The 24,219-nt window shown below is 44.1% G+C and overlaps 1 protein-coding gene across 2 annotated transcripts in view; it reads right to left on the bottom strand.

Moving 5' to 3' along the window:
* Positions 1-9,469: 9,469 nt before the first annotated feature.
* LOC147641631 (kinesin-like protein KIN-7A) overlaps positions 9,470-24,219 on the bottom strand; it is a 34,941-nt gene continuing 20,191 nt past the window's right edge. For both annotated transcript variants that reach the window (XM_086795774.1, XM_086795853.1), the window contains 5 exons: positions 12,034-12,177; positions 11,792-11,896; positions 10,766-11,707; positions 10,337-10,686; positions 9,470-10,148 (listed from right to left, as the gene is read on the bottom strand). In XM_086795774.1, the coding sequence (XP_086651900.1) occupies positions 9,806-10,148; positions 10,337-10,686; positions 10,766-11,707; positions 11,792-11,896; positions 12,034-12,177 (1,884 nt within the window). In that variant the 3' untranslated portion in view covers positions 9,470-9,805. The remainder of the gene's footprint in view (positions 10,149-10,336; positions 10,687-10,765; positions 11,708-11,791; positions 11,897-12,033; positions 12,178-24,219) is intronic.

The following is a 24,219-nucleotide window of genomic DNA, read 5'->3' as shown; positions in this document are numbered from 1 at the left end:
TGTTGTTGCTAGCCTTGCAGCTACCACCCTCCCTATTTGGGCTATTATACTCAAGATATCTTTAATGGTTAGAGCAGAGGGCATTGGTGTAGGTAGAGGTTGAGGCAGTGGTGGACAGAAGCTATGAGTGATAATATAGGTACGGGTAGGCTAGTGACATGGCATATGTTGGGTGTTTCCCTTGTCCTCCTTGAGGCAAGTTGGGGTATCGTGGTGGAGGGTAGTTGTGTAGGGCCGGGTTGGACTATAACGTGTATGCTCCTCCTAGGGTCAGCAGACCTAGTCTGGAGCTTCTTGCTCCATGCCACAAGATTCCTGTTTTTCATATATCTTGGATTGACTCTCATTAACCCAACACAATACAAAGTATGGAGGATTGTAGATTCTCACATACCATGTGAAGGAGGCGACCAATAGCCTCAATACTTGAGGCTATAGTAAAAATTGTGAGTTAGGTTATTAGAAAGTGAGGCTATAGCCATAAAGGGACCCCTATAGGGATGTGAGATGATGAATTTGGATGTAGTGTGTGAAGTATTTTGAGAGACTTGTAGTACGTTGAAGGAGCTTGAGAGGCATCCTTGTTCAAGCTAGAAACTTGTGGCTACATCCCTTTATAGGGGGTGTTTGGTGTGTGTGTGTGTGTGTGTGTGTGTGTGTGTGTGTGTGTGTAGAAAAATGCAACCCAGCATAACCACCTTAAGGTAGCTAAAAAACCCTTTGGTGTGTGTGTGTGTGTGTGTGTGTGGAAAAACAACCTTGTATAACAAACTTAAAGTAAGAGAGAGACTAAGTAAAAGATAGAGAAACAAATTGAAACAGAATTAGAAACTTTTTACAAAGATAATGTTAGTAAAAGAATGGTAGGAGATATTTGAGAATCTTAGAGAATTTGAAGTGACGCACAAACTTGCATCTATCTGCCATAAAAGATATGTAAAGAACATGCATGCCATGAGTGCACGTTATGCATGTAATTCCCACTCACCACCTATGGTTGTTATCCTAGTCACAAAGAACAATGCTTAACATCAAAACCATGAGAAAAAATGATCTTTAAAGTTATATAACATTGCTAAACATGGATAAAAAAGCATTGTAACTAGGAATTTAAATTTTAGTATAAGTTTAGTAAAAGCAAAGCCGTATATCAAATAAATAATTGGACATTATACTTAAGCATAACCAAATTGAGAGTATAAATTTTTAAAAAATATAGGTACATCACAGAATTTAAAAAATAGTAAAATTTTAGATATGAAGTTATGAGTATTTGTGTGTGTGTGTGTGTGTGTGTGTGTGTGAGAGAGAGAGAGAGAGAGAGAGAGAGAGAGAGAGAATATCCATGTGTTGATGGTTGGTGAGTAGTATAGTATAGTGTGCCTTCCCCTATCGAGGGTGTTGTGTTAAGGAGTGCACATAATCTGTAATTATCATCTTAAGTATGTTAAGTTGTGTGAGTGTGTGTATATGTATGAGAGAGAAAAAGGGAGAGAGAATGCCTATACAACACAAAATAGATATAAATGTGCGTGTGGTTATAAGGTTATATATATGGTGTGTTTTTTTTCCTTTTTTCGGGTGTGTGTATGTATCTAAGAGTGAGTGTGTTTATGTTTAGGTGTGTATTATTGAATGTGAGAGTAGGTGGGGATATAAGAGCAAGAGTAAAAGTGATAGAGTAAGAAGAAGAGTATATGAGTAAGAGTAAGAGTATATAAGAGTAAGTGAGAGTAAGAATAAGAGTATATAAGTGTAAGTGAGACCAAGAGTAAGAGTAAGAGCATGTAAGATTAAGTGAGAGTAACAAAATGTGAGATATATAAAGATAAGTTTATAGATAAAATTGAGAAAAGAAATTTAACACAAAACTTGACTATTAACCCATTTTGGGACTAACAAAAGTGCTCTCCACCCAGGTATGAGAGTTAGTGATAAGTGCTATAAAAAGACACTATAAAACTTGTAATCATTATGAGAAAATATGACCACGACCAAGCTTAAATAGTTAGTTTCATAAATTTTGGGCGTCCAAGTGTGAATAAGGGCTAGTTGTATATCAGACATTTTCTTATAATGCAAAGATACAATCTCCCTTTGTGCTAATTCAACTCTTGCCTTCTCCTTTTGCTCATAGCTCTTGTGTATGTTTGTGTGTGTGTGTGTGTGTGTGTGTGTGTGTGTGTGTGTGTGTGTGTGTGTGTGTGTGTGTGTGTGTGTGAGAGAGAGAGAGAGAGAGAGAGAGAGAGAGAGAGAAAGAAAGTTGTATTAACGTCTTCAAAAGGCCAAAATGACCTATGAGACCAAAAGGCTACATCATATCCATGAGGTACATCATCCTAGGTACAAAATAGTAATAAAGAAAGATAACAAAAATCTAGAACTTTAAAATCTGATCTAGGTACATGAGCAGAGAGCTCTTATATCACCCTAATACATCCCTCATGGGCCGTTGTGACATGGTGCTCAAGGTGGTAAAATTGAGCTGGCGCAAGAAGGTCCTATGATAATGGGAGATGATGGCCCGGATCTTCTTGTGGTGGCGTGGCTGTGGGCGAGGGCCATGGGGTCTAGGGCGTTGAGCTCTGCATAACTCAATGGCTCTGTTGAGTGTCACACCTCTCGGCTGAGCTCCTACACTAGCCTGTGGTCTGGGTATGATCCGCCCTCGGAGTGCTGGTATGAAAGAAGTCGATGAGAGCTCTCTGTGTTGGTCCTCAAGCAAGTATAGCTGATCTAGATCTCACGGAGGACTCCTTGTGTCTATGGAGCTCTAGAAGAAAAATTCCCAGGCATCTCTGATCCGGGAAGTCCATGATCCTGGAAAGTGGTCCGAACCCAGCTTGGAAGAAATTAGTGCTATTTATTTTATTTTGGATATGTAGGTGGGTCCAGCTACTCATTGGCCAAGGTCTAATGGATGAAGAGACGGAAGCAATCAAAGAATGGGCAGATCCAAATTCCTCGGAAACAATGTACCCGAAGGAATGGGTTGAGAGAAATGGGTTGAGAGAGGGGTTTCTGATTGGGAATATAAGAGATGTCCTTGGTGGTTGGACTATCCTCTAAATCATGTGCCTCCAAGTGAGGAGCTCCTAGAAAAAGGTACTTTTTTGCTTTCTACTGAATTATATGCATGTAAATGTAAATGTATATGTATATGTAAACCTTCCTACCTATACAAATACATACCTATACATACATATAAATATATATAAACTATCCATATGCATATACATATTAGATACATATACGGATGGTTACCAGTGCGCTGTAGTCCTCCACGATAGACGTAGACAGCCTTGTGCCCTGCAGGCATCCATGGTTGCCGATCTCAAGGCAAGAGGGAGGTATGCATTGCAGATGCCAAACATCACAATGGTGATGCCACCCACACTAGGGAAGGAGGCAAGGCAGGGGGGTTCCGCCACTTTGGTGGAATGGAGTATATGTCAGGGACAGAGCTGGCATATCCTGTCCTTTGGTGTAGCCGGCTTAGGCCCATATCTGGCAGTCTCCACTCTCAACTGGTGGGACGAGCTGTGAATCTTGCTGATTGCACATCTCACCCCAAAGTATAGGTGTATTTTTTCTGTAGAAGGCCATCTTCGTCCCCAGTGGAGTGGACGACTAGGTGAATTCCATGTCCTCTGAGTATCCAATTTGACAATGTCCTTCCTAATAACCCTGTTCTGCTTTGTGCAGCTGAGATAAAATAACGGGACCTCTGCTCCTCGCAAAAGGCCCGTAATGCATCCAAATACCTTTGGTGAATCACAAATAAGAACAATATCATCTGCATACAAGAGAATCGGTATCAGGACGCTTGCCAAATGTGCTCCTGGTCCTCCCTGTTTGTTTATATAATCTGAGATCTCGTCAATGTATAGACCAGGGGCAACCATGCTTCACCCTGATAGTGTTGTGTATGATCTCTGAGTCACCTCCTGGAGCCCATACTCTGCCTGTGATGACTGACTCATAGAGTTTAATGATCCCCCACAGCATCTCTGCTGGCACTCCCATATCCTGCAGTCTCCTTATCAGTTTGGCCCGTGGGACAGTATCAAAAGCTTTTTGCGGAAATCCTCAAAGCAGCAGTATATCCATTGCCCACCATGAGCTCTCCCCTCCTCAATGATCCCCCGTAGTGTAAAGATATGATCTAGTGTGGAGTGCCCTCTTCTAAAGCATGCCTGCCCCAGTGCTCTGAGTCTCTGCTCCTCGGACCATCTACTAAGCTCATGCTCCAAAATCGAACCATAAATCTTGGCCAATGTGTGACCAATCATGATAGTCCTATAGTTATTGGGGTCCATGGGGTCACCTGCTTTCAAGATAGTCCTATAGTTGTTGGGGTCCATGGGGTCACCTGCTTTCAATATAGGTACAATAGTATTCGATGACCAAGTGACGGGGAAGCCCTCACATAAAGCCTTGTTAAACATGTGAACCAGTAAAGGAGCTAGCGTCGTGTCCCTAGCATGGGAGAAATGCTCAGTGAGGAGTCCATCATGATCATGTGCTCTCCCAGTTTGCATCCTGTCAATAGCATCTCTCACCATGCTGAGGTGAAAGAAGAAAGAGTGTGGGGGACGAGGGAGAGGTGGCTGCTCGAGAACATATGGTAGAGAGAGGTGGCATAGGTGTGCCAAGTGCTGGGTGAAGTAATCGGAGTTGGAAGGCAATGATCCTAGAAGATCCTCTAGGCCTCCTTACAGTCCCTTCCAAGAAATATCTGGTATAGCTCCTGCTCAAGCCTGGCTAGGTAGGCTCTCTTCTTTCTCCGTGTGAGACGTCGAAAGATCAGTCGCGCCTGCTGGTGAGTGGTGGATCCTAGTGCCATCTCCCAATGTAGATGGGGGCTCGGGTATCATGACATTCCTCGTCGTACCAGCTATTATGTGGGACACTCCCTCCTGGTGATGTAGGGGTGGCTCTGGAGTGTGGGAAGGCGGCTACAAGCCGACATATGGAGGGTGGCTAAGAGGTGTGTAGTAAGCTCATCAAGTGGGATGTGGGGGTCGAGGTCGGAGAGGATGGGGTAGTAGACGTGATCAGAATAGATGGAAGAGGTCTCTCTGGTGAAGTGGTATCTCGGACGGTGATGGGGCAAAGCAGGTGGTTGCATGGTGTATCGGCATGTGAGGGAGAAGGCCAGGTATGCATGGTCGACTGCAACATAGACGGGGCGAGGAGAGATGGTAAACTCTGGAATAAGTGGGATTAGAGAGAGGGATCCCATTAGATAGTCCACTGTACTAGCTCCATGTCTGAAGGGGTAGGAGGTGAAGGAGTTGGATCTAGGCCATCTAGCCAGGCCATTATAAATGGCTAGCCTATAAGCCCCGCCGAGGGCTAAGAGAGACTCTCCATATTCTGTGCGGGATGTTGTGTCTTGTGATGTCCACTCCTGATCCGTATACCCACCGTGTCAATCTCCTGGTACATGGGATCATCTCTCTCAAAGAAGGCTACCTGTGCACCTGCGGTGCAGGCATTGAAGTCTCCAGCCAGGAGGATGTCCCCTAGACTGGAAAACTTCATAATGTCACCATAAAGGGGCAGGTATGGGGACTCTCCATGGGTGGCATATTTAGAATTGGAGGGTGCAAAGTAGCACACTACAAGGTAGATGTCTCGAACCCCCTCCATCTGGATCCTCACCCACAAAAACTGTGCAGCCTCATCCCATCCGACCACTTGTATCACATATTGAAGCTCCTCCCTGTATAGTAAAGCCACCCCGCCCGACCCCTGGGTACCCCCTAAAGTGCGTGGGTGTGGGTGGTGAACAGACTCCCATCTGTATCCTCTCACCTCTGGAAGCTGACTCCCCTAGCACTGATGAGTCTCTGTGTATAAGACCAAGTCTCTTCCTCTATGTCTCCTCAAACAGACCTGCATGTGTCCTCAAGGCGCCATTGCAGTTCCAAACCGCATTCTCTAGCTTGGTCTCATAGGTCTCGCACCATCATTGGGCATGTCGCTCGGTGATGATCACCCTCCCATCTCTGTACACTGTCCATTTCCCTGCCTTCCGTGCATCCAAGATGCGTGGCATGCACTCCCTCCTATGTGCCACATGTGCTAGTGTGAGATCGTCTTCGAGGTAAGTCTTTTCTCCTTTTAGTGCCCACCTTTTGGTAAGGAATGCTTGCCTCGCCTCCAACCCTGCAAACTTGAGGATGAGTGCACGTTCCTTGGTGGTGTCTTTGCCCACCCTCCGTGCCTCGACAAAGGGGGTATCACCGGTTTCCAGCTTTTTGCATAGTGCTATGGCGTCCTCTTTCGGCGAGACGAGGCTCCTTCCTTCCATCCTACCAGCTAGGAAAGCAAAGGCAAAGGGGCAGGCGGGGGCAACAGAGGGGCAGGCGGGGACTGAAGAAGGCAGGGGGCGGGCAGCAAAGGGGGAGGCGGGACAGCAAAAGGGGCAGGCGGGGGGCAGCAGAGGGGCTGGCGGGGGCAGCTGAAGGGCAGGCGGGGACTGAAAGGCTAGCGAAGGGCAGGTGGGGATTGAGGAAAGGCTAGCGAAGGCTGCAGAGGGACAGGCGAGGGGTTGCAGAAGGGCAGGCGAAGGTAGCAATTGGGCAGGCGAAGGCATTCTTGGCAACCTCAATCCAGCTGCCCGCTTCTTCCACTTGTTTTTGTGTCTTCTTAATCACCTCAGCCGCCCATGTGGTTGCCTCATTTGCCTTCTTCTCCTCTTGTTCCTGGAGGGTCTTCATTTGCTCTCTAAGTGTATTCAACTCATCATTGAGGGATAGTTGAATCTCTCCTTCTTCGAATTGAGTACGTGCCCTCAAGGTCTTGTTTTCCACTCTAAGGGTGGCGATTTGGGCCTCCAGCTCCGTTATTAGTGAGGTATGGTGGCTGGTTTTTGCGTCCAACATTTGGACCATTTCCTCCTGCATCTTGCTTAGCTGAGTTGCCATGTATGCCTGCAGGTCTGCCTTCCACCTACAATCTCCTCTTGGAGGCATGCAACTCATGCCTAAGGTCATCACTATCCTTGTTCTCCCCGAGCTTCTTTTGTAGATGCTCAATGTCCGTATCTTGCATTTTGCATACTTCTCTCATGCTGGTCACGCATGTTATGATATGGGTGTCGTCGATCTTCTGTGTGCTCGCCCAAATCGAGCTTTATTTCCTCTCCTTCTCACGTCTAGCCCTTTTTTGCCAGCGAGCTGTCCATGTTAGATTGAAGGGGTCCCCCTTTTAGCTGGTAGCCCCCATAGATGGCCAGCTGTGCAAGTGGGGGTAGCGCAGCAGATAGGTATGTTGTTGCATTGGGGGCCTGAGCAAGGGCAGGTGCGAAAAGGGGGTGAACAGAGAGAGAAGTGAACAGAATGTGGGGTGAACAAAGAGAGAGAGAAGCGAACAGATTGTGCAAGGGCAGGTGGCGAAAGAGGGCAAACAGAGAGAAGCAAACACACACACACACACACACATAGAGAGAGAGAGAGAGAGAGAGAGAGAGAGAGAGAGAGAGAGAGAGAGAGAGAGAGAGAAGCAAACAGATTGTGCAAGGGCGGGTGGCGAAAGGGAGCAAAGAGAGAGAAGCGAAAAGAATGTGGGGCGAAGAGAGAGAGAAGCGAACAGATTGTGCAAGGGCGCGTGGCGAAAGGGGGCGAAGAGAGAGAAGTGAACAGAATGTGGGGCGAACACAGAGAGAGAGAGAGAGAGAGAGAGAGAGAGAGAGAGAGAGAGAGGAGCGAACAGATTGTGCAAGGGCGGGTGGCGAAAGGGGGTGAAGAGAGAGAAGCGAACAGATTGTGCAAGGGCGGGTGGCGAAAGGGGGCGAAGAGAGAGAAGCGAACAGAATGTGGGGTGAATAGAGAGAGAGAGAGACAAGATGTTTGATTAGTCTTAGCACACATACCTCTTTATACCTTGTGTAAGAGAGTGAGAGGTGTGTCCTTGCAAGGAGATGCAACAAACCTCTTCTTGACAACAAGAGAGGCTTGGAAGATTGGAGCTAGCTACCATTGGTGAAGCTTGGAGATCATGGATATCCCAAGCCAAGAAAGGTAAGTATTCCCACGATTATTTCCCCACAATGGGTTAACATCCCTCCCCACAAACCTGTTGTTTGCATGTTCCATCCTCGAAACTTTGTTAGAGCCTAAAATCTCGGTCTCTCCAAGATTATGTCTAATGATTTCAGCGTGATTGAAACTTACGATACCTAAAGTATGGATGTGGAGTCTAGAAATATGTATGTATCATGTCTTCAAAGGTGATGTGCACATATCTTGGCAAAGATGATGATAGTAATACATTACTTGCTCTTCATCTAGGCCTATGTTCATGTCAAAGTAGAGGACCTTTTTGTCTTCGTTTTTTTTATAGGAGTACAACAATCAGTTTCATGAACCTGCAAGATGCAAAAATCATTGGATTGGGTATCCTCCTCCATGATCTAATCTAGAGTAGTAGATATTACCTTTGTCACTCTATCTAGCTAGCTAGAAGAGTGAAAAGTTGTAGCAGATGGGTGAACCTTTCTTTTGTTTTCTCCTATAAACGTTTCTAGGGTGTATCTTCTTTGGATTGGTATATATGTCGGTTCTACCCAAATCTTCAATAGTGCCCACATATAGATCTAGATGTACTCCTAGATTACCAAAAACTCTTTATACCACTCTAGCTGTATTCCAAAATGTTCCATCTAAGGATTCTCATCCATCTACTGTCTTTATCTTTGTGTATCCTTCCTATCTTTGGTGGTGCCCACCTATAGATCTAGATGTACTCCTGGATTACCAAAAACTCTTTCTACCACTCTAGTTGTATTCCAAAATGTTCCATCTGAGGATTCTCATCCATCTAATGTCTTTATCTTTGTGTATCCTCCCTGTCTATGAACCTGTCTATGAATAGGATGTTGTTTCTTCCACCTCTGTAATGTATGCTACTATAAATGTGACCACTATTATTTCAAATAGGTCGTGTAGATGCGGATTGGCCAACTTCATGCTTGCTACTACATTATCCCATAAAGTGCCTTTCCTTACCATCTTCACATGGTGGTTCAAGAGGAGAGAGAGAAAGAGAAAAAATATAATGCATTATATTTAGTAATGCATAACTCATATTTACATATATGACACTAGGATGCAGATACATGAGTATGTATGTATGTACTAAAAAATTTATAAAAAGGAGTCTTCTCTCTATCTCTTTTATATATAAAAGCTTTATTTTTAATATATATGTACTCAAAAATGTATAAAAACGAGACTTCTATACAGTATGAATATATCATACAAAATCACTGCTCAAAGCCTAAACAAAGGTAATTGATGTATACAAATAGTTAATATTTATATAATTTAGAGATTAAAATTTATAAACTTAACTTTAATAAACTCAAACGTATTAATCTTTTTGTTCACAATATAATAATATCCTTATGCGTTTCGTATAGAGAGTATGTATATATTACAAAAGTAAGATTATTTAAGAATTCAATTTAATGGTAGATTTATTGTCTAAAATGGAAAAATAAGATTACTTTAAAAAATGAGAGGGGGGTTAATCTCAACTTCTACTCTGTTCTTCTACTCTGTTGATGACATCATTCATCAACAAGCTCCTCAACAATCCTACATACGACTTGAGTTAACGCAGTCTGTGTTTTTGTTTCGTATCACCCCACTTGACACGACAATTTGCAGCGTGTTGTGGGTGCTGTTGTCAGCATCCTTCAAAAAATTGGATGTGTGGGGGGGTTATCAGGAACCAAATAATGAAGTGAAGATTGGGAAAGAAGCACCAAGTAGTAGTAGCCAGATAACATCTTTTAGATGTTGAGAGCATTGAGGTTATTGAGGATGGAGTTCCAGCCAACATGAAGCCATGGCTTCTTGCTGCTAGGAGGAGCGAAGGCCAGCTCAAACATCTCTTTTGAAGCCTCCTTTTCAGGGTTCCAAAAGCCCATAACTCTGGCAACCAGCTCTGCACTGTCTTGAATGTGAGCTTGATCATGGGGATCTGTCCACACCCTGTAAGCCACCTGCATTTTCCTCTGCTTGGCGCCCAGGTGGACACCCCATCTTTGATACACGTCCTCCCTCTCCTCTTCTGTCAAGCTAGTTCTCATCCTCTTGGCGAGCTGCTCCCTCTCCTTCCTCAAAGCCCAGTAGCTGCAAACAAGCAAGCCACACCATCACACCATTAGCAAACCAGCAAATGGCATATGTCAATGACATATGCAGAAGACATATGTATATGTCACGACACATTCAGTGGCTTTGGATATGTTTACCCTGTCCTCTCTCTAATTACTCTTAATCCTAAGGTCAGAGGTTAATCCAGCCTTGAGATTCCTTACCTGGCTGCCAGACTTGCCGATTCACCATCTTCATCTACATCACCATCTGGATTGATTGCATTTGCTGCATCAAAATGCTCCTGTAGCCAAGCCAGCCTTCGAAGCTCTACCTCCATGTACACCTGATCTGCAGGATCCCCTTTAAACAGCAGATAGAATTGAGATCTATGAATGATGGAAACCTGGCAAAGATCCCATAGCTGTGCAATTTGCATTCTTTCTTTTTGGAACAGCAACTTCCAGTTCTCTGGGGACTCTGCCACAGGAGGCGATGGTGTTTCTTCATCCATTTGAACCATGTCTGTTTCATCATCTTCTGTGCTGCCTCCATTAGCCTCCAGCTCAAGCACCTGGAAGAAAACACATGGGCATAATTTTAGATCATCTGCACAACCCATATACATGGCATAACCTAGAAGCTCATTGTACCTGGCAAACCAACAATTGCTTCTGATACTGGAGCTTGGCTACTCTTTCCTTCAACTCCATGACATAAGCTCTTATGCTTCTGATGTTCTCCTCTGCTGCGGTCTTGAACATGCTCTGCATCTTCTTTATGTCCACTGAATTGTTCCTCCGATGTGTTGGTGTGTTCTCCTTCGAGGGTTTGCCTGTGTCTCTGTCTGGCTTCTTAAAATGCGACTGCTTCTGGCTTGGAGGGCATGTACCACCATCAGGCGGGTCGTTCTCATTGTTTTCAAATCCCAAACTTTGGCAAGTAGTATGTGGAGAGCAAGGTATAGAATGCTTTCTCCTGCTATCCAGAGTCTTCATTTTACCAGGAGATCCTTCATCTGCTGCACCATTGGAGCTCAGAATCATAATATCAATGGATTGCTGCACTCTTTCAAGCTTCTCTTCTAACGTGGCAATCTTGGTATCAGCATTAGATCTATCCACACTTCCCATGGCTTGGAGCCTGCTGATTTCTTCCCTGAGTGAGCCTTTAAGGCTCCCTCTGATCAAAGGCACTGGTTTCTCCTTCTTTGCTTCACCCACTTTCAGTGTCTGTATCTCTTCTTGAAGCTTAGCAATGGTGGATGCAGCATCGTGATTCATGTCAGCTTGAGCTAACCGTAGACACTCCGCCTCTTTCTGCAAAGCTTCCAAGGCCCTGTTGGCATCTTCACCAAGCTCATCCTGCAGTTGCTCCAGCTTCCTTATCTCCTGTATAAGCAGCATGGAAGCTCTTGGTGATTGTCTCACCATAGACTGCCTAGCTAGAGATGGGTTCTTCTGCTTTGGTGTTCTTTTATCGAGCTCAGTAGTTGTTCCCATACACAGTACCATGTCATTTGCAGACCCCTGCATGACAGTGTCAGGTGTCCATGGCGATAACAGAACAGGAGATGGAAAGAAGCTATCTTGCTCCTGCAAAACACAATGGAAAATCGTAAGGATCAGTGCAAATGGTAGAATCACCACACCTAGTTTAGCTGTAAAGAGCTTGTATACCATTTTCTTGGCTTCTTCGTCTTCTGCAAGCCGTTTCCGCAGCTCATCAAGCTCAGCTTGTGCAAGGTCTCGTTGATAGTGCAGCTCTTTTACCTCAGCTCGGAGCTGCATTTGTAGATGAAAATAAGCTAGTACTCATTAATACCCATGATCCATCTGCATTGCTGCTAATCAATCTTGTTACTTACACGCCCTCACAAAGCTTTCATTAAAATCATCTGATGGATATTTGTTTATATAACCTGCTGAATCTCAGCCTCCTTCTCATTTAGCAATGATTGAGTCTCTGAAGAGTCTCCCAATACATTATCCGGAACCCGTAGCCCTGCCTCTAACCGAGCCACCTCTTTCTGAAGCAATTTCACCATATCCTTGTCTGAAACTACCTGTGTTACAGAAAGCACAAGAATGAAAATGGTAGCTTATGAAGACCCCCTGTCCAGTACTTCACCACACTATGCAAATGACAAATCACAGGATACTAGAATAAACCCGGGGAAAGGGATTTGATTTGTGGGAGGGGGGGGGGTAGGAACAAGCTTCCCATGACCCGCTACAAAACAGGCACCCAAGGTTGATACAAATAAAGATTGGAACTTCAGCAGCTGGGCAGGTTGATACAAATAAAGATTAGAACCTCAGTAGATGGGCATTATTAGTATCAACTATACAACTCAGAAATGTGGCATTGGTATCAATTTATAAGGTTCAGAAATTAGCGCTTAATCGACCACCAAAGCCTTAGCTCCTCCTTTGGTGAAGAAGGCCGTTTGCTGTGTTATCAGAGAAAAAACTGAAACTTTGATTAGCAGCTGCAGGGAAACCGAGAGCCTCCCTAGCAGCGTTTCAGAAACCAATAGTCTCAAAACTCACATCATGGGCCGCTCGACTGATAGTTTGGCACACTATGCACGAACAACTTCATAATTGCAAATCACACTAGAATAAGCCCATGGAAGGGGGTTTATTTTGTGGGTTTGTTGTTGTTGTTGTTGTTGTTGTTGTTGTTGTTGTTGTGTGTGTGTGTGTGTGTCCGCGCGCGCGGGCGTGTGTGTGTGTGGGGGGGGGGGGGAGGGGGGGGGGCAGAGGGGAGGGAAAGCTAATGCCTTCCCCGTGACTGGCTTGCTTACAACAACCATCACAACACACTATATGCCATCTGCACCACCCAAGTTGACCCAATCATAGCTTGAGGCTAGATGTATACGGGCCCAGGTGGCCAAAATAGTATGAACGTTGTCACTCCATATTGAGTCTGAGAGCATCTGGTCTTCCAGATATGCCACATTGTGATACTAGCAATAATCTTTCAAGTGGTGTCAATACTCAACGGAGGTGGTGCGTATCGTAAAAACAGGGAGATAACCTGAAGCAAACATCTTTGAAGTATAACAGCATCTTCTCCCATGCCCTCAAAAAGAAGCTTCACTCCTCAATCTTGAATGAGTGCACAGAGCAGAAGCAAACAAGCACTAGAGTGTGCTGAGCAGAGAGTGCAAGAGGAAGAGAGATATGGAGCAACTATGCTGAATATACTGAAATGATACAATCCCAAGCAAGAGACAGGGAGAGTCTCATAAGTGAGGGAGCAAAAGGAAAGACTAGACTATATGAAAAGTGAGAGGGGCTGGCCGACTGGGAAAAAGGTAACCGACATGGAAAAAATCCCAGAAAAATGTACAAAAATAGGGTGGCCAGCCCACAATCAAGGGCTGACCAAAAGGGACACCAAATATGAGCAGAAACTGGGGATGAATGTGCTAACAAATCTGCCCAAGAGCTGGGCTATAGATACCCAGATCTTTAGTGCTCCTTTGCACTCCCATAAGCAGTTAAACACAATCTCTATGGGCAACTAGGACAAGAGGAGTCCACACCAAAAATAGATCTCCACCGTGTAGAAACAACCAGTAGTAGGATATATGGCTCCTCCTATACGAGTGTGAGAGTCTCTACAAGAATCTCCTTTTAATGGGGGGTGCAATGTCATATGCCTCCCAATGAGGTCTAACATTGGGAACTTTGGGTCTGTCCAAGATGAATAAAGGTATGCTCCTCACAGGATTAGTCACATCAATCCAGTCCCACTCACCATGGTGGATGCCCTATTAGATATCTACATTGGGACTCTGGGAAAGGGTACCACAAGGCATTGGTAACTCATGCCTTAGGTACTGTGACAACAAAAATTGATTTTTTTTTTTCAGAATAACAATAAGGTGGAAACTTGTGGGAGAATCTTGCAGGGCCCACAATGTGATGGAGAAGCTAGCCATGGAGACATGGGAACCGAGAAGCGTGATGGAGAAGCTAGCGGCGGGAGATGGCTTTTGGCGGCTAATCTCATTGCGGCTTGTCAATCATTTAATGACGACTACTTTATCTCATGTAATAACAAATATGGGCTTGATACTAATTAAATAATTAGTAGAATGATTGTGGATATGAGTATGAGTGGAGTGAATCATTAAAAATACCATGTGTACGAATTATAAATACTTTGGTATGGAAATAGAGTGGTTTGAGAGTGAAATATTATTGGATTGTATTGTGAAGATAGAAATGAGTCATGTATTTAGGGTGGGCCAAATGTCTACATGGACTCAATAAGATACTTAAAAAATATGAAGACCAAATGCCAAGCACATGAAGGGCATGTGGAGAAGTGTGGGATCAAGAGGAATCCTTCTAGAAATCCTAAGTGGAATATGGAGAATATTGACATGTGAAAAAGAGGACTCCATATGAGAGGACTCTTGATTTTTTCAATTTTAAAAGATTCATGAGCATCTTTAGATGGGACACTTGTTAAAATGTGCCCAAAACGACAATTGATGGTGACCCATGTCCTTATGTCACCAGGGGTGAAGGAATCTACTGGCTAGAAATGTAACAGGGTGAGAGTTTCTCTATAAAAGAGGGCTCTCTCCTCCCTCTAAAGCACCTGATTTTTTCTCCTTGTAGCTATGCTATAGCCTTATATCCAGCTCCTCCTATGCTTTTTCATCTCCCTTAAGCATTAGGCTCTCCTACTCTTGTAGTCCTCTCCAATTGGAAGTCTCTTTTGCTTCAATCAAGCTTTTGCTTCCTTTCTCTATCTTTTCTCTCTTCACTTCAGAGCTTAGTGTGTCCACATGAGTAGCTTGCTTCCAGATCTCTTATAAGAGGATCCTCTGCTCCCTTGGGCGACCTAGGGAGTAGAGGATCCTCTTGGAAGTTACTTCTCTAGTGAGGAAAATCGTTGCGCCTCTCCCCATAGCTACAGGCGGATATAGACAGTTTTGGTACTGTTCACTAAAACAGTCAAAATTTTGTGCTCGCTTCTTTGTTTTTTATGAAACTTATATCAAAATCTTTGTTTTTTCAAGCTCTATCCATTGATGTTTTCAATACTTTGTTCTGAGCAACACAAAAAAACCAAAAAAAAAGTTATGGCTGGCTTGTCTGATCAGAGCAGACTGCGTATCTGGGAGACAATTTTGACACTTCTTACTAAAACAGTCATAACTTTGTACTCGATTCTTCGATTTCTATGAAACTTATATCAAAATATTTGTTTTTCAAGCTCTATTCATTGATGTTTTGGAGACTCTATTTTGAGTAGCACAGAAAAAGTTATGGTTGTCTGATCAGAGCAAACTGTGTATTTGGGACAGTTTTAACACTTCTTACTAAACCAGTCATAACTTTGTGCTCGCTTCTCCGATTTCTATGAAACTTATATCAAAATCTTTGTTTTTCCAAGCTCTATCCATTGATGTTTTTGAGACTATGTTTTAAGTAGCACAGAAAAAGTTATAGCTGTCTGATCTCAGAGCAAATTATTCACTTTCGGAAGTTTTATTGGTTTCTTTCTTTTCTTGAAAATGATGCGACCCAACCATCCGATCCGTCCAAATGAGCCGTATCAATATATACCCCTTTCACTTCAATTCACATCGTATTGAGCCGAAAGATTTTCTTCCATCAAAGACTTGCCCTCACTTTTGGAGCTGATCGCTTGGCTCAAATTAATGCTTCCCCAAAGAGTCTTTCGTATTTCCTCTTCTGGACTACAATCTCACCTTCGATGTCTACGTATTTTTTTTAATCTAGGGAGATAGAGGTGAGAGTTTTTTTTCTGTTTCTTTCTTTGACACCGAGACCGCCTCTCCTTCTTTAACTTTTGGGTTTGAGACGTGACCAAAGTTAAACCCCCAACTTTGTGTCACAGTACCACAAGACATGAGTAACCACCACTGGGAATGGGTCAGTATACTAATGCTTCCCAGAGTGACTCACTACACAGAGCCAAGTGTGATCACATGTATATCACTGTTACGCACCTGACACGCATGGGCTTCTATGAGGCACTTGCAGTTGGTAGGATCGCCAGGCTATCACGCATGGATTTGTGGGAGTCATACCTTGGCCCTTGGCTTGGGGAAGGTTCGATCGAAGCATAGAACCTATGACTGGGAGGTGAGCTAGCATGCACCCCTCTTAGGGGGTTTGGGTTTGTATTTATCATGTGTTTCTTGTGTTTAGGATATCTTTGGGTATTCACAGCACCCTAAATGCGGAAGGTATCGTAATGCACATGAAGTCTCAATAAGCTTTTTTGTTTTGCTTTTCATGGATTCGCAAGAACCACCATGCCTAAGCTCTCATCTCAAAAAAAGTTGATGCTTTGCTGTCATGTTAGGAAGCACATCGATTCTAAGGTGGAAGAATTATACGAGAGAAATGTGCAGATCTCAAGCCCTAGAAAAAACGAGGTTGAAACTGTTGTTTTTCTCCATGGAAACCCTGCCTCTATCTTGTACTAGGCTGAAAGATGCTTCATGTAGCTTATGGCATGTACAGGCAACATAGATGGAGCATGCGGCTAGAGGGTATGACTGGAGTGGCTGAAAGATGCCACTCCCTTTTTTTTTCCCATGGAAACCCTACCTCTATCTTGTACTTGGCTGAAAGATGCTTCGTATAGCTTATGGCATGTATAGGCAACATAGATGGGGCAGGCGGCCAGAGCCTATACAGGCGGTTCGTGCAAGCCATGTGACAGGCTATACAGCCACATCAGCATGCTAGCCGTACATGCCATGTCATGTAAGGAAACACATGAATTCTGAGATAGAAGAATTATACGAGAGAGATCTGCAGATCTAAAACCCTAGAAAAACAAACATCTATATGGCTACAGAGATGCTTCGTGTAGCTTATGGCATGCATAGACAGCATAGATGGAGGGTAAGATTGCACAACCACCTGTGCAAGCAGCCCGTACAAGCCACATGGCAAGCTATACAACCACGTCAGCATGCTGTACAGGCCACGTCACCAGGCCGGTACAAGTAGGGCGGTACAGGTAGGAGGCCATATGGCAACGTGCAATAGGGCAGTGAGCAGAGGTGGGTTTGTCTATCTTAGAAAAAACAACCTCTATCTCGTACCTGGCTAAAAATGGAGTTGCTCAGAGGAAGAACAGGCACAAAAGTTGCTCCTGCATTAAGGGCTGAGAAGAGCATGCCTCATCATTATGGAGCTGAAGTAGTTGCGACTGCAATTTACATTATGAACATGACCCCCCCACAGCAACAACCGTATGACTCCAGAGGATAAGTACAGTGGCAAAAACCCAGATTTGTCACACCGGAAAGTTTTTGGATGCATTGCATATGTACATATTCCTAATAAGCTATGTAGTAAGCTGGATCCGAAAGCTGAAAAATGTGTTTTCATTGGTTACTCCCTTAAGCAAAAAGGATATAGATGATGTTACAACCCTGTCACACGTGAGATGAGGGTAAGCAGGGATGTTGTAATTGATGAGATGAGCACCTAGTATGTTGATGTAAAAGACTCAATTGGGGCTGATGCACAAGAACACGTGGTTGCACAAAATGCACGTCAACAATCACAATCGTTGACAGGACCCGAGATCTACAACAAGATAGAGCAAATATGGGCGGGATTGGATTTTATCGCAGGTTCTGCCGCATGCACCTTGGACGTGGGCCTTGGTGAGATCAACAGATTTTTGCAGAAAGTAACACGGGACAGATTGGAGGGATTTCATGAGCAAGAGAGGAGCTTGAGGAGGGGTCTTCCTTCTCTACAACGTCGAGTTCCCTCGAGAGCCCGTGGATTGAGAGTCAACTTACTTCCGCCCGTACGGATATCAGATCCATTGAGGAGAGGAGGGTGGAGTATGTTGAAGGGGTCATCTCCACTATTCAGGGTGCTTCTCCCCGCTGTTCCTACACCTCTTGAGGACCTCCCCTAGCTTGGGAAATTTGTCTAAATTTTTTTCACATTTTTTGGCACCTTCTCTAGCATATTCCACATTATGCCCCAGTCGGCATCCTTTATGCTGGCCGACTAGGCTCTCTATGTGCTATATAAGCATGGGCTTTGCCCACAGTTGTATCATCTCATTTTTCCGCATCTTCTCCAATATTGGCTGCACCTATGGTGTTCCTCGTGCTGCCTACTCCAGCTTTGTAACCACCTTTTGATGTATATGATCTTCCTTAAGTTCTTGTGCATCCTGTATTTGTGAACTTCAGTTCTCTTTCATTGTTTGGCACTTTGTCATGGTATCGAAGTGGGTTCAGGACTGAGGATTTGCTAGGCAGCACCTACTTTTTTTTTCCAGAGGAGGTGGTGGGCTGTAAATTTTAAAAGCCTCTACAGGCTGCGTTTTTTTACCCACAGGCTGTGTTTTATGCTCCAGAGGGTTGCGCTTCTGTCCATGCTGCGTTTTCAGCTTCAAAGGGCTGCGTTTCTGTCCGGACAGCCTCTACCTTTTCTATCCCACCCTTAAGAATCCTCTCTCTCTTTCCTACTTCTTCAACCTTGCAGGCTGCGCTTTTTGAGGCTTCAGAGGAGGAGGCGTCTATAGGATGGCTGCAAATACTTTCACCATTCCCAAGCTGGAGGAGTCCAAATTTAATGGCTCCAATTATCCCTAGTGGAAGGATGCCATTTTTTACCTTTTGGTGGGCCTTGATCTTTGGCGGTTTGTCAATGCTTCTACTCCAAAGCCCGACCCTGCAACTAACTCACCACATACTATGAATTCCTGGACCAGCATGGATCTTCGGGCATGCACAATCGTCTCCTACAACTTGAACCAGCCAATCTCTCGGAATTTTCCGGTATGGATAAAGCTGCCCAAACCTCTAAGGAATTATGGGATGCACTTGTAGCCCGTTTTCAGAGGAACACTTACAGCCGCAAGCTTCATTTAAAAGCCCAACTCAATGATTTGAAGATTACCAAGACATCCTATGACTGGGGGCCCATAGGGTGTCTATTAAAATAAACTTGTCAAGTAAATAATGACGGTGTCTATTAAAATAGACTGATGATGTCATGGCCAGAGTGCAAGAACTCAAGAAGATCCGTAAACAACAAGCAATCTTGGGTCATTGAGTTACTGGTGGGCAAACTTCCTCCATCTTATCAATCCTTTACCATTGCCTCTCGCCTTGTTCTTCCCCCAATGGATGCGGTAATTGGCATGCTTCAGGACAGCCAAAGGGAAGCCCAAGTGGCAACCCAAAGGAGGTAATACCCACGACAGCAAATCCAAGGGGGAGTCTGCTTCAGGCTCCAAGGATAAAGATAAAGAAAAAGATAAGGGCAAATCTACATAGAGGAAATGCCACTATTATGGCAAGGCAGGTTATCTTCGGCTCAATTGCTTCAAGAAGAAGAGAGACGAGGAGAAAAAGTCAAAACAAAGGGACTCTAACGACAAAGAATCCAAACACAAAGACAAAAGATGTGGCCTTTGTTCTAGTCAAAGAGTGCATCTCATCCACTGAGGCACGGGCTACTACCTCTCTTGAGGAATTGTCAATTCCGAGGCTACTTCTCACATGACTCACAACAAGGATATCTTGGAGGGACTCTTCACTCTGTCTCTATACAGGTCCGACTTGCGAAGAATCAACCTGTTGATACACGGATTATGGGTAATATTCCTCTAGTTACTCCTTCAAGGAGGCCCCAAAACCTAGAGAATGTTCTTTATGTTCCAAAGTTATCCAAAAACTTACTTTTTGTCTCTAAGATAGCCCCAAAAGTTTATCAAGTTTTGGCTTATACTTCGATGATCAAGTTTTGGAGATCATTCACAGAGACTCTCACAAGATTATCGCTCGGGTCTTTACAAGATCACTAGTTTTCAAAAGGAACCCAATCTCGATCACTCTCATCTATTCCAACTTCTAGCCTCCTCATCAGGCTCTTCTCACAGAGGAGGATACTACTCTTTGGCATGCCCGTTATGGGCATCTTCCCTTCTCTTCACTTGAGCTTCTTGTCTCCCGCCAAATGGTGGAAGGCTTGCCCTCGACTACGTCGGATGTCACGCATCTCTGCTCAGCTTGTCTTCAAGGCAAGCAACATCGGGATTCATTTCCACAGGAGGCCTCTTTCAAGGCTTCCACTGATCTTCAGCTTGTCTTCAAGGCAAGCAACATCGCGATTCATTTCCACAGGAAGCCTCTTTCAAGGTTTCCACCACTCTTTAGCTTGTCCACATGGATTTGAGCGGACCTATGACTACGGTCACACTTGGAGGAGCCAGATACTTTTTCTTATTGGTGGATGATTTTTCTAGGAAGGTCTGGGTCTTTTTCATGTCCTACAAATCTCACGCATTTACAACCTTCAAGGAATGGGTTGCTATGGTGGAGGCTGACACTAGCCTCAAAGTCATCAAAGTGCGCTCCGACAATGGTGGTGAGTTTACTTCTCGAGCATTCCCTAACTTTTGTACTTCCCACGGCATACAGAGAATTTTCTACTCCCCACACTCCTCAGTAGAACAAGATAGAAGAACGGAAGAACAAGACTATGATTGAGATGGCTCGATCTCTTCTTTCTCATTCTAAACTTACTCAAAAGTTTTGGGCTGAAGTAATCAACATTGCTATGTACGTCATCAACCGTTCCCCCAAAAAGGGGGCCGATGGGAAGACTCCAGAGGAGGTTAATTCTGGGAGAAGGCCATGAGTTTCTCATTTCCATGTTTTTGGATGTGATGCATGTTCCCGATTCTCATCGAACGAAGTTTGACCCAATGATCTTCGTCGGCTACAGCGAACACTCCAAAGCCTTCCGGCTTTGGGATCCCAACAAAGAGAAAGTTATATTATCTCGAGACGTGCACTTTCATGAAACCTCGGAGACTTTCAAATCCCCGGAATCACCACCAACTTCATCGACGCCTTCATCACCATTGGTTCTTACCTCTCCTCCACCTCCGTCGGGTACCTCTCTCCCTCCGTGGTGGCTTCACTCTACATTGTGCAATTCTTAAGTCCTTGCTCCATCCGGATTGAGGAGATCTGCCAGACTACAACCTCAGAGTGTTGGCATGCTTACAATTAATTTTGCATTGATGACTTCCTTGATGCATCATGCGGAGCCTTCTACACCAAAGGAGGCCTTACAAATTCCTGAGTGGCGCCTTGTAACAGAGGCGGAAATGGGATGCCATTAACAAAAATCACACATGGGAACTTGATCCCCGCCCTTCTCATAAGAAGGTTATTGGCGTCAAATGGACTTATAAAGTGAATTTTCTTGCCGATGGTTCACTCGACAAATAAGGGCTATGCCCAGAAGGAAAGCGAAGACTTCTTGAAGACTGTTCTTGCCATTGTTGCTCACTTCTATTGGCCCATCTTTCAAATGGATGTCAAGTCCGCCTTTCTCAATGGGGACCTTTAGGAGGAAATATATGTTGAACAACCCCATGGCTTCATCCACGATGGTTTCTGAGACCATGTTTATCTTCTACGGAAAGCTCTTTATGGCCTTAAAGGCTCCCATGGCATGGTACCAAAAGATGGATGCTTTCTTTCTCTCTCATTCCTTTGAGAGAACTCCTACGGAAACTAACCTTTATGTTTTGATAGAGGAGGATCACATTGTGATTATCATTTTGTACATTGATGATCTTATTCTCACTGGATCCGACCCTGACCGCATTGCTACGATTATGGATCTTTTGAGTCAAACCTTTGAGATGACCAATCTTGGTCTACTTAACTATTTTCTTGGCATGGGGGGTCTACCTGGCATTAGTATCGTAAGTTAGTTTCTTTCAGCTCCCACATCCTGCTCATAGCCAAGCTGTTGTTCGTGTTCTCAAATACATACAGGACACCTTGACAAATGGGATTTCATATGGCTCTAGTCTAGATTTGGTTGGATATTCAGATTCCAACTGGGCAAGTGATCGAGATACCCGGAGGTCTACTATTGTTACTTACTTCGTACCGGACTTATTTCTTGGCAAACGAAGAAGCAGCGTACAACTGCCGATTCTTCAACAAAAGCAAAGTATTGTACTTACTTTGAAAGAGTCAAAGCGCTTCTGTGGCTTTATCAGTTGCTTGATCATCTTCATGTCCCTCCTCCGATGCCTATCATTGTCTACTCCCACATTCAGAGTGCCATGGCTCTTGCTCGGAACCCGGTCTTCCATTCAAAGTCCAAGCACATTGACATTCATTATCATAAGGTTCGTGACTACTCGGCATTCGGTACCTTAACACTGGAATATTGTCCCTCCTCCGATGCCTATCATTGTCTACTCCGACATTCAGAGTGCCATGGCTCTTGCTCGGAACCCGGTCTTCCATTCGAAGTCCAAGCACATTGACATTCATTATCATAAGGTTCGTGACTACTCGGCATTCGGTACCTTAACACTGGAGCATTGTCCTACCAAGAACAATGTGGCGGACATTTTCACCAAGGCGCTTTCCAGACGAACTTTGGATCACTTACTTCCACGCGCCGATATCGGTCCTATTGAGTGGAGATGAAGAGCAGGTGTTGGAGGGGCCTCAATATTGGGATTTGACCCTTACCGTCAATAGGTTGAGCCAAAGCGTTTACGACACGACCCAAAAAGGAGTCACTGACTGGTATTTGGGCAATCTTTCCCGTTGCTCTTACGGAACCTCCCTCTTGTATAGTTAAGCCATCACCCGTCGGTAAAGCCCCAACATTATCAGATTCTAGATTCGGAGCAATGCCTACCGTACCATCTTCAGATTCTACCAATTCACCAGCCATTACTTTGTTAGGGCCATGGACGCGGGCGCTTCCATCTCCAACTTAAGGTACAGTGCCAATATTAACAACCTTCACTTCTGGAACATATCCCTCAATTTGTTTACGAATGATACTGCTAATCTCATCAGGTCGAATGTTTATTACCGTTTTTGTCAAAGTATCTTACTGAAAGAAGGAAAAGGAAAAATGAAACCTGTTCCATAATGAAATGAAGGCTAATCGGCTGCGTTTTCCATGGCCCTGAGTAGGCCGATGTGATAATCAATCATGCGCAAATGCAATTCATTATCCGAACGACTATTCAGACTTTCCAGAGCCCTCTCCGATGCAAGTCGAGAGACTTGCTGAGTCGAACCTGTTCAATTGCTCGTTGTTTCTCAAAACGAACGGTATAATTTTTACTATCCTCTAATCTTTTTGAATCTTCATCAGCTGCATCAACAAGATCCCGCTGTTCCCTGTCCATCTGCGTAAGTTGATTTATGTGGATCTCACCTGCTTTAACTTTTGCTTGTTGCAGGCGGGTCCGAGCCCCCTTAAGTTTCTTGGTAGCTTCCTTATAACGTTCCTCCGCATCCGAAATAGTGTTCAAAATTGTTCTTTTACGATTCTCTAAGAAATTGATCAATGAAAGTGGATCATATACCTTCGATTCTCAAAGATTAATGATCTCTTCCCAAACCAAACACGGATCTTTCGACCCATTCAGCTTTCCCGCCCGTGTTGCCCGATCGGGCGGAAGGTTCCAGCAATATCCTGATACACGGGCCTGCCACCTTTCTCTCTCTATCTATTGATATGACCCACCTCTAACCGACTAGAGATGGAATAATTAATAATTGAAAAGGGTTAAGGGCTCTCCTGGACAATATATATATATTACTATTGGCAGAGCCGCTTCTTCTAGATAGTATCCATCTCGTATGGGTTGTCTATTCAGCAAATTGAACAAGATTTGGTGACTTTTAGATATTCTAATCTCTCTCTTGAAGAATGGTCATAGTTATTCCCTCACTCAACTCTTCGAACCATTTTTGGGTTCCCTTCTTTCCATTCTATGAAATGGTATAGTTACGTTACTTTGCATAAGATTGAACCATTACATCGTTGTCCCTTCTGGAAAAATCGTTCACCGAAACAGCATACTTCCGGTAGTCATCACACGAGAATGATACTGATAGATCTTTCAGGAGTCTTTCGCTTCCTCTCTTCCTTCTTCGTTTTCATTCCATTATTTCTCACTCTTTTTATCTTACCCTTAATAGTAAGAAAGAACTATTGGCTCAATATTTAGTAACGAATAAGATTATTTCCAAGTATGAGTCAAAATTGAGTTCCAATTC

The sequence above is a fragment of the Cibotium barometz genome, chromosome 1 (assembly GCF_041138505.1).
Source record: "Cibotium barometz isolate CiBa-2024 chromosome 1, ASM4113850v1, whole genome shotgun sequence".
Lineage (NCBI taxonomy): Eukaryota > Viridiplantae > Streptophyta > Polypodiopsida > Cyatheales > Cibotiaceae > Cibotium > Cibotium barometz.
Note: the sequence above shows the minus strand (reverse complement) of the source record. Positions and strands in the feature narration are given on the sequence as shown.